Genomic DNA, 16,786 nt, shown 5'->3' with positions numbered 1-16,786 from the left:
GTGCGTAGACTAATTTATTTGGGGGTGTCTTAAGGGGAGTTTCAATTGCCTATCTGGACAATGTTAGCCTAATTTTCGTAATTTCATGTTCCTTTTTTCCAGGAAGCTGAAATATTAACATTACACTCTATGAATATTCGACATCATATTAGGACAGGTTTTCCTATCATTCTGACGATATTTATATTTATTAATGGAAGTAAACAATTGAAAGTTAATACTGGTACAGAACACCCAACTCTTCGCTTTCTTGTGGGTTTCGATTGCTACTGCAATATTCTTGTTATGTACAGGGTGTGGCAATTAACGTTTCCCATTTTCAAAATATCATAACTGATTTATTGTACAAAGAAATTACATGAAACGAACAGTGTCAGGCAAGTTACAGTCTTGGATTTACAGTTCAGATGTTTATTTTTTTATTATTATTATATTATTTTTATTACGTCCTTGAAATGCCCTCCATTAGCGTCAATGCATTGGTGAAATTTTCCTTGAACACTGTATGTTACTCGCTGCAGAGTATCTGCCGTAACTTCAGCAATTTCCTTACGAATCGCATTTTTGAGGCTGTTGAGATCAGGAAGGATACGACCATAGACCTTTTAACCTTCAGATACTCTCACAAAAAGAAGTCTGGTGCAGTGAGTTCGGGGATACGGAGGGCCACTGAATGTCACCGAACCTGGAGAGAAGTCGCCCAGGGAAAGCAGTACGTAGGGTGTTCATCGAAAGACGCGCTGTATGTGATGTCGCTCCGTCCTGTTGAAACCACAGAGTCTCCATGTTCTATAGTTACGACGTGTCATCTCCGGCAGGAAGAAAGTTGTTGGCATAGTGTTGTAACGTTGGGAGTTGGCGGTCACAGCAGCACCATTATAGTCCTTGAAAAAGTAGGGGCCGATAATTCTCTGCGCTGCAATGGCGCACCAGACTACGACCCTAGGACTGTATAGTGGCCATTCGAAGATTTTGCATGGCCTTGAATCAGCCCAATATCGAAAGTTCTGCTTAACTGCCGATAAATTCCTCACCCTCGCACCCTCCCTCATCTCAACAGCCTAGCAAATGCGATTCGTAATATTAAAATAATAATAATAATAATAATAAGGTCTGCACTGTAAGCCCAAGACTACAAAGTGCCTAACATTGTTCATTTCATGTAATTTCTTTGTACAATAAATTACTTATGGTATTTTGAAAATGGGAAATGTTAAATGCTACACCCTGCATAAATTTAAATAAACAAATAAGCCTTTTGAGTGGAAGAAGGTTGCTCTATCATTCGAGGTTGTGCTCGGAAGAGAGATAAGTGTGGTCTGATTTGTGAAGGAGCTCTGTGCAATTTATGAAGTGAAGAACTTCTTTTTTACTACATGATTATTTATTATTATGGTAAACTAGTAAACAATATCACATTTTTGGGGGAAAGAGAGAGAGAGAGCGCGGGGCACCTTAAATTAAACTAAATTCCTTAATTTCTTAACATGGATGTTATTTTCATTGTTTAAATGGTGGTTTCTACATTTTTATTTTAGGGGGGCACATCAGGAGGTGCCCAGGCGCCCCTGGTACGCCCCGTGTGCACGCTTATATCCATGCTTTCGCCATGACACGAACCCATAACCTTGAGTAACCAAGTCGTGATGACTCAACGCGTTCGGTTCCAGAGCAGCTGGTTATTTTGTAACAATGGATTAATAAAATTAAAATAGCATTATAACATTCTCAATAATTGCATTGAATTTACAATTAAAACTCATTAAGCTAATTTTGGTAAAATTAAGTTTATGGCTCAATGGTAACAACACGTCCCATTTTCTTTATCAAATTTCACAAACGTTTCTGAACAACCCTTATTGACAAATTCAAATGCACTTTTACAGTAGCTTAAATCAGACACATTTAACCAGTAAAAAGTATATCCGGTGTATTCAACACATACGCATGCCCATGTGAACGATGAATTGTAAGCATTTTTTCTAATTTTCCACTTGGTTGCCGGCGCATATATTGTTAATTGCAATCTTTTTCTAATTAATGGCATGTGCGATTCGATGCATCAACTTTTGCTTGTCGTGCAACTTAAAAATGCAATCACCTGGAATTTTTTTCTTAATGCTCATTTCCACATTTCAAGGTTTGCATAATAACGACTCATTTTTCTTTAATGCTGCTCTGAACGAATGCAATTATCTAAGAGTAAATTACCGTGTAATTTCTGAAGGTGTTCATTAAATCGTTCATGAACAAAATACAGCAAAAGCTATTGCGCACAAAGCTGTTTATCGATCTGGATAACGTCTTGAGCAATATGAATGTGATATTACGTTCACAAACTTCTAGTGTCAGACCTGAAAAATATATCCTTTCACCGTTGGTCAACTCGAAGTCGAAACAGGGTTACCTTACCGATAGCACTATTCTGCTGAGTTTCGTTCAGTTTTCTTCCAGGAATCTGCAGGTTACAGTAATGCTTTCTGTTGATTCGAGATGAGCATCATGGGGTCAAGAGGGGGCACTAACACCCCCCCCCCTATTTTCTCAGGTTTTACCGTCTGGGACATCAGGTTTATGTTTTGCTTCCCCTCAAACTTAGTCTCCTGAAGTTACGCTGCTGATGAGGAATACCACCATCTTTAGATCACACCTTCATATTACATGTAGTACAGTAGGATGCACATGTATTGCGCGGCAAATTGTCCATGACTATTTTCATTAATTTTTCTCTTGCATCCAAACAGAGGTGGCGCCAGGGGGGGGGGGTGCTAAAGGGTGCTTGCATACCACTTACTTTTCTTCTTTTCTTCCGCACCCCCTTCAGCACCCCTTTTCAAAACCTATGTTCAACAGAAAACTAACTCCTACAATGATAGAATGTATTGCAAAGGTTCATAATGTGTGTTTTTAAAGGAAAGGAGAATTTAATTTTCAATAAGACTGTAACATGTGTCTGAATGTTTATATTCTATGGCCCCCTTCTTGGGGTGTAAAACGTAATACAGATAGGTAAAATAGGTGAAAAAAGGTAAAGGTACCCCTGTGCATGTGCACACATACCATGAAGGCATATGGGGTGATGTGGAGGTAGAGCTCCACATATTCGTGATCTCGGCCATAGTTGGGATGACGTGATCAGCATCACACGAAAATGGACATCAATCTAAAATTATACAATTTATATATTTCACACATAGAATTTCATTTTACAGTAATTTGTGTTAATTATTACAAGAGCGTTGTAGGAACATGATAACTTCAAACTGAAGGAGAAGTTTTCTCTTAGAGAGCAACACAATTAGGTGGAAAAATATGCATATTTTGCCCTACCCTGCGGAAAAATACCTCGCTTGCCTTGCCTCTTCCGGTCATCGATGTATTTCATTGGCCTCCCTTGAAGAAACTGTTGCTTTCAAATTTCCAAACATGTCGTTGTTGTGATAAAATCAAGCAAAATGAAGCAAGTTGCTACTATTCTTGAGTTACATTGATATATTGTCATAGATGCCTACTAAATGTTGATTGGTACTTGATTTAGTGGCTAAACATGCATGTTTCATGTTTTCTTTATTTTCAACATCGCACCCCATAAATTTCATTCCGCACCCCCTCAGCACCCCTAGATGATTAATCCTAGCGCCGCCGCTGAATCCAAATCAAATACAACCATTGTCCCATAACAAGATAAGACCATGAGCATGTCCAAGATTTTTTGTGGGAAGAGTTAGAACGTTGATATAAAATTTATTATTATTGATGGAAAATTGGCCAAGAGTTTTCTAACGTTAGATGATTAATTCTTTGAAAATTAAGTTGTTACAATCATTGCCCATCTCCCTCAAATAAAATATTTGGAAATTATGTGCAGATTTTGTTACAAGTTTTTTATTTTGTTGAACCTCTCTTACATAAACAGCTGAAGTCTTTTGGATTTTGGGAAATACTCTCATGAAAATATTTATTCTCTGAATTTATGTACGAACGTGCAAAAAATCACAGACGTAGTAAATAATTGGATTAAGTAATAAAAATCATGTAATTTCTCGAGCAGTTTATAAGAAATTCTTATTATCCTCATTTCTAATATGACTGAATGTGCAGATTAATTTTTAAAAATTCTAAGTGTATGAAGCATTTTTGAAGGAAAGCAGGAACACTTTTTAAAATTAATTTGGTTTGCAGATTCCCAGTATTTTTTATCACTTTCGATTTTGACGCAAAATAATGCTCCAAACCAGTTAAAAAGAAAAAGAAAGACTGCTACGTGAAATGGAAAATTATGCAAACTTTTTGAAGTAAGAAGAATAACGTAACAAATTTGGTTGCAAACATTAAAGCTAACGAATTCAGTCATGGTGATTACATGGCTGCAGGCAGATATTCGCATTTCATTTTCAACCATGATATATGTTATACATCTTGCCTTGACAATGAAGATCCAACAAAAAGGGAAAAAGGTAAAGAAGAGGCATTGTTGAAATGTCCTTTGTCACTAGAAACTAGATAATGTGACGTCCAATGCCAGTTGCAGCTTTCACTGCAAACTATCTGCAGAGAATAAAATGGAAGAAACGAACATTATCCATAAAAATGTAAAGTGAAGTATTTCTTTTGGTGCCGCCATTGTCCCATTTCACTCTTTATAGCAGTCGCATTCGTCACGCTGGTTGCCCTGTTGCTGCATGGAGACATTTTAAGGCTGGTATTGCTCTGTCGTCTGTTTCGAAAACATCTCTAAGTCGTGTTTTGAGTGCGGGAAAGGAAAGTCCAAGAGAAAGAGGTTCTCTGTAAACGAGAAGTGTATACGGATTAATACTGTAACTGGATCCCGAAATGTGATAGTATTAATCAACAGTTTAAAGGAATACGGTGCTGTTCTGCATAATGTGCGAATTGATTATTTCAATTACGTCAAAATTATCGCCAGTATTATTAAAAGGAGGATTCTACTTATGCTCTACGTTTTGGATTCTCTTGGCGTTGCAGTTGTAATAGGATTTATAAGTAGATCATTAAGATGTATGTAAAGCACATTAAAATGGTTTGATTTTTATGATTTGATAATATTTATGATAATAAATGTGATTTCATTCCCATGTAGCCGGTTAGATTCTACCTTAAAATTTACTATTCTACCGTTAAAATTTAACGGTCTGCTTCTTAATTTACAAGAAGACAAAACTATTTTGTATTTAAATTTGATTAGTTTATCATTCATGAAGCTAAATAATGATTATAAATTGCAGTTGGGTGCACCGTAAAGATATTTTTTAAAAACTGAGCCAACAAAATTACATTATTAGGTTAACTATATGATTGCTGTAAAAGCAAGGTACTTTAAAAATGTCAGGATCAATTATTATTATTATTATTTTGCGGTAGGTGGATAACAGCAAAAATTGATGGTCTTGAACCGTATTTCTTCAGTTAACTTTTTAGTGTATTTCATATGTACGATTCAGAAAATAATGTTCCATCTAATGTTCTGTTCCCACTTTAGGAGTAATTTTGAATGTGTATTTTTCAAGATTAAAGTGTAACTGACACTGGAAACCGCTACCATCTACTAATCAAAACCTAAGCTTCATCTCAGCCAAGAAGCAACTCGATTGGCATAGAACATTAGATATTAATTAGGTAACCTTAGTTTCTGACTTCGCCTCGTAGAATGAAAATACACTTTTATATACTTAACTTTCACTAATCAAAGGAATGTTTTGCCACTTCTCGTACCAGTCCTTCTTCAGTCTTTCTTCTTTCTTTTGTGCAGTTCTATAACTAGAAAGTCCTACAAAGTAACACTAGTATAATCGCCAATGTAAAATTCTAGCTTTCGTCCGACAACAGGCTGCGTTCCCATCGAGAAAAATGATTTTCAGTTTGTGCTGGAAAATTTTCGTTACAAAGACACGTAACTCAAGATACGACAGTTTGTGACAATAACTTTTTCGCTACATGTTTAGATACGACACTTTGACAAATCCTAAAAATCTAAATACCTCGAAAACGGATGATAGTTTAGGGAAGTCGAATTGCCAGATTGTGGACCACCATATACTACACGTAGGTGAAATATCTCTTTTGAGATACGACACCACAGAACGACACTTTATGATTGGGTCAACGATTTCATAGCGTATTTTTCATTCAAATGCATTAAAACTTATATTGTTTTAAAGCCTGGACCTACCACTTTTATTACAAACAATTTCCTGTCATTTTATTTATTCAAAAGTTACAAGGCAAAAACGTCAAAATGTGCTATAAAAAATATGATCCATCGGATCTGAAATGTGCATAACGTAAGCTTTCAAAAACAGTCAAAACATTTTATTCATACCTCAAATGCAGCTTTTCGCTCTTGCACCTGGACTATTAGACCGTGGTCTGTGGATAAGGATAAATGTTTCCACCAGTGCATATTTTATAATACTGAATAGCGATGTTGTTAAAGTTTTGCAATCTAGAGGCGCAGCTGTTTTCTTTTTCTTTCGTTGCAGAAGGGGTGACATATAGACAATACCATTTTCAAGTAGCTTTTGCTATGTCTTCAAATGTAGACAATTTTAGATATTCACATTTGATAGTTTTCAAGATATAGACAGGTAACTTTTGATCAATTCTTCTCTCTCACGTTCAGGTTTTGAGCTATTATTTGGAAAGTAAATAAGTCAACTAAATTTTGTCTTTATAACTCGGGTAGCTTCGTCGTATAAGAGCACTTTTAAACTGAGTAGTGCCATTAAAGCAAAAACTTACAACTTTAAAAAGTGAACTTTACATGGAGCTATTGGATTTCAGCATGGAATGGGTTTGATTTATTTGGTGTTTTAAGTACATTGTACGCTCAGTAAGGCGGATCGGGACTGGACCTATGGGGAAGTGGGATCCGAACCACTATGTGCCTCCAACGGGTGTCGAACCCGAAACCCCTTGATTACAAGGCAACGACGCCACCACTGCGCCATCGGGGAGGTCCTGCATGGAAAGGGAACCATTGGTCTACGCAGTACATTCAAAACTCATCTAGAGAGATGGATAAGTATATGGTATACTTTTTCAAATTATTCTCACTTTATTAAAGTTTCAATTATTGATGACGACATTCTCTCACAATATTCCAATAGAATGTTCTTTATCATTCCACGCAACGAAAGCATTGAGCATAATTTAATTCACTAATTTAGAGTAAGGGCTAATTCCTTATCCTTCCAAAGAATTTGCGGTTACACTCAAAGCAAGTGTTTTATTGATAAACCTTCAATTTATAAAGAATTATCTCCATAAAATATTCGTACATGGGAGATTGGATATTTTAGTAAAGTATTACTCTTACAACTCAAAAAATGAACATTTATATAGTACATTTTGGAGAGAATATATATTTGTAAAATAGATGAACTTTTTCATTTTTATTATATTCAATATCAATATTTAATACACATATGTAGTATACATAGATGTGCTGCCATCTCTGGAGCAATATGTAATTTGCTTTCTCCTAATGTTACGTAGCTGTTAGTTAATGAGAAACACAGTTTCAAGCTTGACATTCATGAAATGTAATAAATAGAGTCCCAGGAGAAATACGGAAGCAAATGAAGAATAGAGGAAGGATTGCTTTTATTTGCTAAAATAGAAAAAGCCTAATTAAAAAAACAAAATAGTATTACTGTTGTAAGATTTATGACAGATTTCATAGTTTGTGAAAAAGAAAATATTCATGTTTGATATATATATAAGAGCGGGTTTACATCAAAATATAAAGATATTACAGAAATTCGCACAAACACAAAACCAATCACCATCATTTTTAGTGGCCTACATGTTAATTCCAGAAAAAATTGGACCCAAATTTCACCAAAATTGTTTCTGACACTCACGATGCAGTTTTCAATTATTTTTTTTCGAGATTTTGCATGTTTAGGTTAAAAGCGACGATGTACAGTGGATGAGGGTTAAAATTGTGAAAGGAAGATAGCAGGCAGAAATTCTTGTAGGGCGAGGATCAGGCCATTGATAGTGGAAATAATAAGAATAATTATTATAATTGAGGCAATGATTATACAATTATAACTATTACAAACTAATTAAAATAAACAATTTTCATTTCAAATTATTATTATTATTCATTATTATATCCTTGTGAAAACTGCTACTCGATCCACTAGGTGGAGCAACATCCAAAACAACGGTTTTCATATTGTTTTTCATTTCATGCAGTTAGTATATTGAAATGCATGATTACTCTACATTATTATTAACTACTGTGCACACCTTTCAAGAACAAAATAAAAGTTATGGATAAATTTTAGTCATAAACTTGATGTTTCGTGACAGCTCACAAAAACTCTATTTATTTTTAAAATTTTGAAACCTGTGAAACCATTTCTTGTATGGTTTAAATCCAAGAATGTGAAAACATATGCTGCAGCCTGTACTTTATATTCAATTTTTCAATCTTGCGCACTTTTACTTCAGTTAATCTGTTAGAATACTGTTGTGCGATGCAAACACATGCATTAACAAGATAAACTGCATTTTATTAAGAAACTCATAAACAACGTAATACTCTACATTATAATGAAACTACGTTCTACATTCCATCCTGTTTGCACAATCCATAGTAACTGTACATGATGCGTTACGAATTCGGAAGTTACTGGCGAAGAAATTCTCTACAAAACTGGACCTTATTGACATCTTTCCAAAATTAAAACATGCCCTAAAGGGATAAAGATTCGCTGACATCATAACATCAAATACAGCGTGGCAACATTAATGCGGAGTATTCCGTAAGCAGACTTTGAAGACTGTTACCTCAAGTGACACTATTGTCTCACGAATTACAGTACGTATGCGTTCACCTCACAAGGAGTGTATTTCGAAGGCGACAGGATAGAAGCCGATAGTGCACATATAAGCAGATTTTCCTTTTACAAGGCCATTTCTGGAATTAAATTGTCGTCAAAAGTAATTTTATTTAATGTCACACGTTACCGTTACAGTAACGTGATACTAATCACAAGTAAGGAAAATGTCAGGCAAATTTTCAGGTTACTACATTAAAAAAATTAATGATAATTTTCTTAACCTCCTGGAAGCTGAGTAGCAAAGTATTGAAGAGTATATTTTATGATTGCGCAAATGTAACTTATTTAGCAAAATAGTTCTGGTCTTTTTACAGGATGGAAAACTTGTCGATCCTGGCTCCCAAAGTCCCAAGTTTGATTCTGCCCGCGGAAGTTAAGTCAGAAGTTTGATTCTGCTCCGGAAAGTTAACTTTCAAGTTTGATGTAGCCCCCAAAAGTTAAGGCCCAAGTTTGAGTCTGCCCCCCCTCTCAAAATTAAGTCCAAGTTTGATCCCCCCACCAAAGTTAAGTTCCAAGTTCGATTTCTCACCTCCAAAGTTAGGCCCCAAAATATGCCCATGGAGTCAGGCTTTGTAAATAATTAATGACCTTTTCAGTTTTTCGAATCTTTATTCTGTTAGCTTGTGGCAATTTAAAAGCTTCCGTAGAATATAACTACGAGGGGCGTACTATAATGTTACACTTTATTTCTTTTTCAGGTCCCATTTAGTTCTGGGAGGAAAGTGACTGTGACAACACTTGTCCCTTTTTCTGTTCACGTGCATCCTGTTTCGCAGCCTTCCACCCAATTGTAAATGGTTTTCCGTGAAGACGCATGTTCACCACACACTGCCGCCAATCGCCTGTAAATCTCTGCTGTGGTCACACCCTCTCTCCATAGAAACCAACTTGTCCAACGCTGACCATTATAGTCGCTTTCCATGTTGTCCATAGTCCGCTGACAATGATGTACGGAACGTGCTGCTGTGTGAACATAGGGAATCCTTTTTGGGCACTGCTGCCTGCAATCGGTAGACTAGACTCGCAGCTTCATATGCCAGTCCTCACTTCTGGAATGGTGGACCATGGGATCCGAAAAAAAATTAAGTGTAAATCATTATAGTACGCCCCTCGTATAACGTTCATCTCTGATTTTATGTGAACTGAACGTTCCTGTTGTGAGTCTTGTAGAAGGTTTGCATGTGGCCGCTAGTACATGTATAGGAGGGGGACGCTGCAAGGATAATGTCTGGTTCTGGATTTCAACCGTTCAAGAGTTCATTACTGCTGCCCCCCAACTGGTTTCTTTTCACTCGCTCCCCCTAGTTTCTCTCCAGACTCCTTTATTTTTCCGGATCGATAACATGAAGCGATAAACTGTTCTCTGCCCCTCATCAATGCCATTGGGCAAACCCAATTGTGAAATGAATAAAGCATAGAAAGTAGCTACCATTCTTGACTCAGCAGCAATATTATATTTCGTACGTTTCTGTTCTTATTAAATGCACAAATATGGGCCAGAAGAGTGGATATCTGTTAGGTTGGAAAAGCTACATCCATTGTCAGTTCTTGCCTGTTTCTTTGATTGATTGATTGATTGAGTTGGTGTTTTAAGTCCACTTTATGCACAATAAGGCTAATCGAGACTGGGCCTACAGTTTAAAGTGGGATCCGAACCACTGTGCATGTGACTCCACCGGGTATCGGATCATGGACCCCTTGATTACAAGACGATGACGTTACCACTACGCCATCGGGGAGGCCCACCTCTGTTTCTTTGAAGAAAGGGGAATAAGGGATATAGGCAGAATTTAGCAGATTCCTAGCAAATCCAGATTTTAGTAGACATCAAAATAGACTATCCGTTTGGCGACCGTCAGAGCACTTGTTTTCCACTAATAGTAGGGCAGAACCGTCACTCTACTCACGACAGGGATATTAAACTAGGCAAAGCAAGATAAACGTGTAAGAGGCATGCAAGCTAAAGTAAGTTTACAACACTTATTTTACAGTAAACAAGACGAGTGGCAACTGAAAGGACTGTCACATGACTGAACTCGGCCAATTATAGTTTTAGGGCCTCCCCTCCCCGATGGCGTAGTGGTAACGTCTTCGCCTTGTAATCAAGGTATTTCTGATTCCATACCGAGTGGAGGCACATAGCTTTTCAGATCAACCTATCTGTGCATAAAGTGGACTTGAAAACAAAAACTAAAATTCTATTTTATTTCCGCTCTCTCAAATGTGCAAGTCATTATTTGGTCTTTCAAGTACCATTGTGATTTTTTTTAATATAATGGCAGGATTTGCTATGGTGCAATGTAACACAACATGGCTAACGTTACTGAAATAAACATGTGAAACAGCATACAGTGTTCTCTTACTTCAAACAAGGATCTTGGACGTCTGCTTAAGAATCACATCATCCATACTCGAAACTTTTACCTTCCCAACTCATCATTCATGTTGGGAGATGATGACAGTGCTTAACAATTTTTTTTGCTTTTAGAGAAGCAAGGTCCTTTTACACTGTGAGAAAATTTCTAATGTCTACTTACTTTCTTAATATGTTGTGTAAAGTGGCGGCTATTGGGTTCCAAAACCGGGGATGGGGGGGTAGCAAGGTGTCAAAACTGGGGGGCAAAGACAGTATATTTCCCTTTGTAGATAAGATTTATCATAGTGCAGAGACAAAAGTGGCGAGTATAGCCGGCACTAGTTCCTGTACAATCTTGTACTTTTTTCCTTTGTTGGCTTTTTTACATCTCTTTATAATTTGAAGCAAGGATTTTTCACAAGGCGAATTTTCCTCGTAATCTTTGAGGATGCAAGATGGTCATAGTTGATTCTGTGAATGGGTCGTTTCCGAAAAGTGATTAAACGAAACATCATGTAGCAACCTACAACATGTTTTACTTTCTGTGACGCGCGATCGGTAGACTATATTGTGTCCCATCACTACTACACAGGGCCGGATTAAGACGAAATTGGGCCTGATGCTGCAGCGCAAATTAGGCCTGATGCACTTACATACTATGATTAACATATACAGGGTGTTACTAAAGTTCGTTTCCAACGCTTTGGAGGTGATTCTACAAGTGCAAATAAACACAAAAGTTCATGTGACGAAATGCCTAAAACGGCACCCATTCGGAGTTACTGAAGTGGGAAAAAGTGTGAAAATTATGTTTACAAGCAAATAGTGGCACAACGGCCAACCAAATGACCGGGGCGAAGGGCGTTCCACAAAGAAATGCGGCATGCTGTATTCAAAAAAGCACATGGCAGACGTGTGAAGTTCATGCGCAAGGGATTCCCAAAAGGAAGCGAATGGGTCTGTTGAAGTCATGGGGATAGGGAAGGGTTTAGCGAGATGTGTTATCCACGGAAAGTGATATGTGGAGACTGACAACTACGAAGAAAGCGAATATCCGTAGTGGACATCACCATTACGTAGAAAAACAAAGATGGTGGTGGTGCTGCGCTAGGTTGCATATGTGTCGACATGTTCACTGTGTGCAGAGTGGAGGTGCCGAGGGAACCACATCACAGACGATGTTCAAACTGTCTGCTATTAACTTCCACACAGAGATGACAACGCCGAATCAAAGATTGTCTAGTGCGAGCAAACAACATCGCGGTGTCTGCATCGTTGCTGCGACGACATTAATGCGTGCGACGAGATCATCGGCTGACACGACAGGTGTTTCGTATAAGAGGCGTTTCATCTCTCCCCATAGAAAGAAGTCCACGGGAGTAATGTCCGGCGATCTTGCTGGCGAAGGGCGTTCCACAAAGAAATGCGGCATGCTCTATTCAAAAAGCGCATGGCAGATATGTGAAGTTATTATTATTTTTGTGATTATGATAATGCACCATGAAATGATTATAAGAGGTGCGCTAGTGCTGCTTACTTATATTGCTGTTTTTCGAGCCTTAGCAAGCGCAAATTCTTCGATCGTGTCAGTGAAGTCAAAGCTGCGCAGCAGCTCATGCTCAATGCTCATAAGCGCCAGAATGCTTGGCCTTTCCTGCCCCATTGAAGACTGCAGCTCTCCTTTGACTATTCCCAACTTTGAGAAGCTCCGTTCGCCGGAGGCATTAGACACCATCATGCACAGATAGATGCGCAACGCAATCTCGACGGTTGGAAATGTCTGAGAAAGATTGAACAATGACAGAAGCCTGTACAGGTAAGCTCTGCTGATTCGTTCACAGTCACCGGTTTGTGAGTGCGCATAAATGCAGCAAAATGTACCAGCTCAGCCGCCAGTGGGTCTTCCAAGTCATCTGGATAAGAGGAAACGAGATTCCTTGCTTTGTCCTCGATCTGCTAAATGCTCAATGACCTAAGCTCTGAGAGAAATCCGAATGTTTTACAAATATCGTCATATGCCTTCATCCGCTTTTCCAGTTCAGCTAACAGACTGTCGATCATGACCAGATACGTCTGAGTTTTGAACGTTTCCCTTTGGCTGAGATCTGCTACGTTTGCAGCTCCTTCATCAGGCATTCGCTTTCGCTTACGGCCTCGACGCCGCTCATCTTTGCATTTGCCTCAAGTTCGTTCATCCTGCGTGAAAATCCCGCGCTCTGGTTTCTCGTATCTGCCTTCTGCTCCTTATCTGCCGAAAGCTCATCCAGGACTTCCTGAATGTTCTTCCATCCTTCTATCAGCTCTTTGACTGCATCTACAAGTTCACACCATTGTGTTCCAGGCAAACCCTTGAGCGTCTGCCTGCAGTGATTCTTTACTTGCTGCCAGCGATATGTTGAGTCAGACAGGAAAACATACGAGTATAGTCCATTGACAAAATAAAAAAAACTGGGTACAGCCACTGCAGCTTTCAACAGCCTGATGTCCTACCAGGTTTAGGCTGTGGTTGAAGCATGGAATAAAAGCGGCGTATTTACATTCTCGCTTCACAATTGACTGTACACCGTTGTACCGTCCTGACATGTTTTACGCATTGTCATACGACTGGCTTCTGCAGTTAGTAATATCCAAGCCTTTTTCCTTCAGAAAGTTCAGAAGTATGCTAGCCATCTGCTCCGCCGTGTGTCTCATCATGGGCATGAATGTCAGGAACCGTTCAACTGGACCATGGGGCAGAACGTACCGGATAACAATCGTTAGCTGATCTAGGTGTGATACGTCAGGTGTCGAGTCAATGGAGACAGAGAAATACTTCGCCTCCTTGGCTTCTTTCAGGATGGTGTCCTGCACCTTTCGTCCCATGAGCTTCACCAGTTCATCGCATATTGTGGATGACAAATAGGAAACGTGACCTTTCCTGTGGTTGGCATAGTTTCTAATATGGCTAGCCAGCAGAGTATCATACCTCGCCATCAGCTCAATGATGCCAAGGTAGTTACCATTATGAGCGGAACCTATGATCTCATCCGCGCCCCTTATAGCAAGACCACGCTCAGCTAAGAATATCAGTGTGTCGATGAGCCGCTTCACAATCTGGCGCCAGTAACACCGCTCTTCCTCGACCTGTTTAGCAGCTAGATAGTCAACACGACCGGTTTCCCTCTGTCGGGTCACAAAGGACAACATAGCCTCGCGATGACAATCGCTGCTTTCATGCATTTTTATTCTGGATTCGCCTGCCCTCCAGTTGCCAAAACCGCCAGAAACGAACTTGGTCGTTTGAACAGCACTGCCGCCGAACAATTTGCATGCAAAGCAGAACATCTTCCCTGTCGAAGGCGAGTAGCACAACCATTGTCTATAGGATATTTCGCCATTGAGCGGATGCGTACGCACGAAGAAAGTCTTTGTGCATCGACGTTGGAACGACTCGCCTGGGTATTGTCTGGCACTTTCTTCAAACTTCGATTCAGTGTGTTGGCAGTCTTTTGGGCCTTTCTTGGCGCAATATTCTCGAGTGTCATCGTTGATTTCACCCCACTGTCCCAAATCATTGGTGAAATCCTCCAGCGTCGGCGCTAGTGCTTCAGCGATATCGTCTCCTTTCACCTCTTCTCTCTCCCCTGAACTTTCCAGCTCTTTATTCTCTCTTGCCTCGACAGGTCCATCTGGCTTGGCCTGGCCTTCAGGAGCACTCGAACTGCAAACGCATCCGACGCAGACGATTGAGACGAATTTTGGAATTTTCGCTAAAAGCTTTTTTTGTTCTGCTGCTTGTTTCCTTTTCTTTTTCACTTTATCCCACCCACTGAGTTGAGACGCCATAGTGAGCGTGCGCGAAACAGTACGAACAATAACACAATGTGAGGTCACGTTAAAAGCTAACAATGAAATACCGTCGATTTTTTCTGTACAACTAACTTTCAATGTGAAAAATTTAGTACGTCGCACTTGCCGAACAATAATAAAGTGGAACAATCGCCAAGGTATTGCAAAAAACGCAGCTAAATTACTAAGTTTAACGTAAAATTGATAGCATTAACATGTAATCTTCGGTGAACAATAAACACAACGACGTTATAGTTACGTCACAGCGCAAAGAATAATAGTAACTGTATAATAAGTAACGCTGTGTCTAGGCGTCCGAAATTGGAGCTCCAAATTTCATTCTAAGATTTATTTTCAGGTTAATGTAGCAAAAGAAAACTGTTCAGCTTTCGGAAAATTCTCGTCTGTTTTCATCTAGGCCTATTTCAGGAATGGGCCTAATGCTGCAGCATCAATAGCACCCACCTTAATCCGGCCCTGCTACTACACCGTTTTCTGTCTGCCAAACCCGGAGAGTGCTATAGTGGAACCACAAGCAAAGAAACCTGCATAGACCAGCGACTCCTGTGCACCGTACTCCCGCGTGGATAGGGAAAGGAGAGTGGACCATGCTTCCTTATGGCCCGAGCTGAACGGAAGAAGGGAAAGCTGCGCGGGGACTTTTCGTCCAAGGTGTTTTTTCCTTGTGGTCGCTCTATAGTACTGATTTGGCTCCCCACTCATCCTCATTATCGTAGAGTACATCACATTCCTGAGCTACTCTGTCCTTCGTAAGGCAGGCAATACAAAAGAATGCGTTTACTACAGCAGTATGCATTTCTAGCAACATGCTTTATTCTATTCAGAAAAAAAATGGAATGAAATACCTCTATAAGATTTACCAACTAAACAATAAGGAGAAAGATAGGAGAGGGAGTGCGGAGGGGGAGATCGGAGGTGAGAGTTGAGAGGATTCGGTGTTTAGCTTTGGGTGTAGGAGGAACGAAAAGGATCAACTGGAGCAGTGGCGTGCCCAAGGGGGGTTGATGGCGGTTATAACCCCCTATTTCGCCCAGTATTCCTAAAAAAAGAACGTCAAAGGTAGGAAAATATGACAAAATGAGGGCTGACTACCAAGAGAAAGTATACATAACCCCTCCCTTTCGAAAATCCTGGGCACACCACTGGACTGTAGGGAGAAGGGAGTATAGTGATAGGCGTTCAGGAGATAGTAAAAGAGACTGTGTGAGTGTGAGTGAACATAGGAGGACTTATTGATCAACTATTCAAGTGCGAGACAGGTAATTCCATTCTCTAATTATGTCCCTGCCGATTCAGTCTTAAAGATCATTAAACCCCAATTTGTGTGTCGCCATTCATTTCAAGAGTATTGATAGAGTTATGTACATTAAGGCACCTCTCAAGACGAAGGCTAAATCTAAGCGAGTAGCTATGAGTTAACGCCACCCAGATATGATCCCATCACCTAGCAGTGTTACACGAGGTAATGCTAGGTGTAATACGTGGTAATAGATCGTTGTTAGCGGTGTTATACGCTATGATGGGCTCAACGGTCATATTAAGGACAGAGGGCTAACGTATTGCTACAAGGGATGACACCGATTTGCGCCTTGCATGTTAACAATCCTCGGAACACAGAATTTGATTGATTGATTTGGTTTATTTTACTTCGCTTTTCTGCCACTTTGGCTCATCGCGAAGATGAAGATTAGCGATGATACAATAAAAT

The 16,786-nt window shown here is 39.3% G+C and overlaps 1 protein-coding gene across 1 annotated transcript; it reads right to left on the bottom strand.

Annotated features, from left to right (window-relative positions):
• Window positions 1–13,815: 13,815 nt before the first annotated feature.
• Window positions 13,816–15,054, bottom strand: LOC145986935 (zinc finger MYM-type protein 1-like). The gene has a single exon (XM_083121399.1). The coding sequence runs from the start codon at window positions 15,052–15,054 to the stop codon at window positions 13,816–13,818; it is 1,239 nt and encodes a 412-aa protein (XP_082977525.1).
• Between the last annotated feature and the right edge of the window lie 1,732 nt (window positions 15,055–16,786).

The sequence above is a fragment of the Lepisma saccharinum genome, chromosome 4 (assembly GCF_977018435.1).
Source record: "Lepisma saccharinum chromosome 4, izLepSacc3.1, whole genome shotgun sequence".
Taxonomy (NCBI): Eukaryota; Metazoa; Arthropoda; class Insecta; order Zygentoma; family Lepismatidae; genus Lepisma; species Lepisma saccharinum.
The sequence above is the reverse complement of the archived record's forward strand: the minus strand, read 5'-3'. Positions and strand labels throughout refer to the sequence as shown.

Excerpts from the sequence above, each read along its gene's own strand:
- LOC145986935 (XM_083121399.1), bottom strand. The coding sequence starts at position 15,054 with ATGGCGTCTCAACTCAGTGGGTGGGATAAAGTGAAAAAGAAAAGGAAA.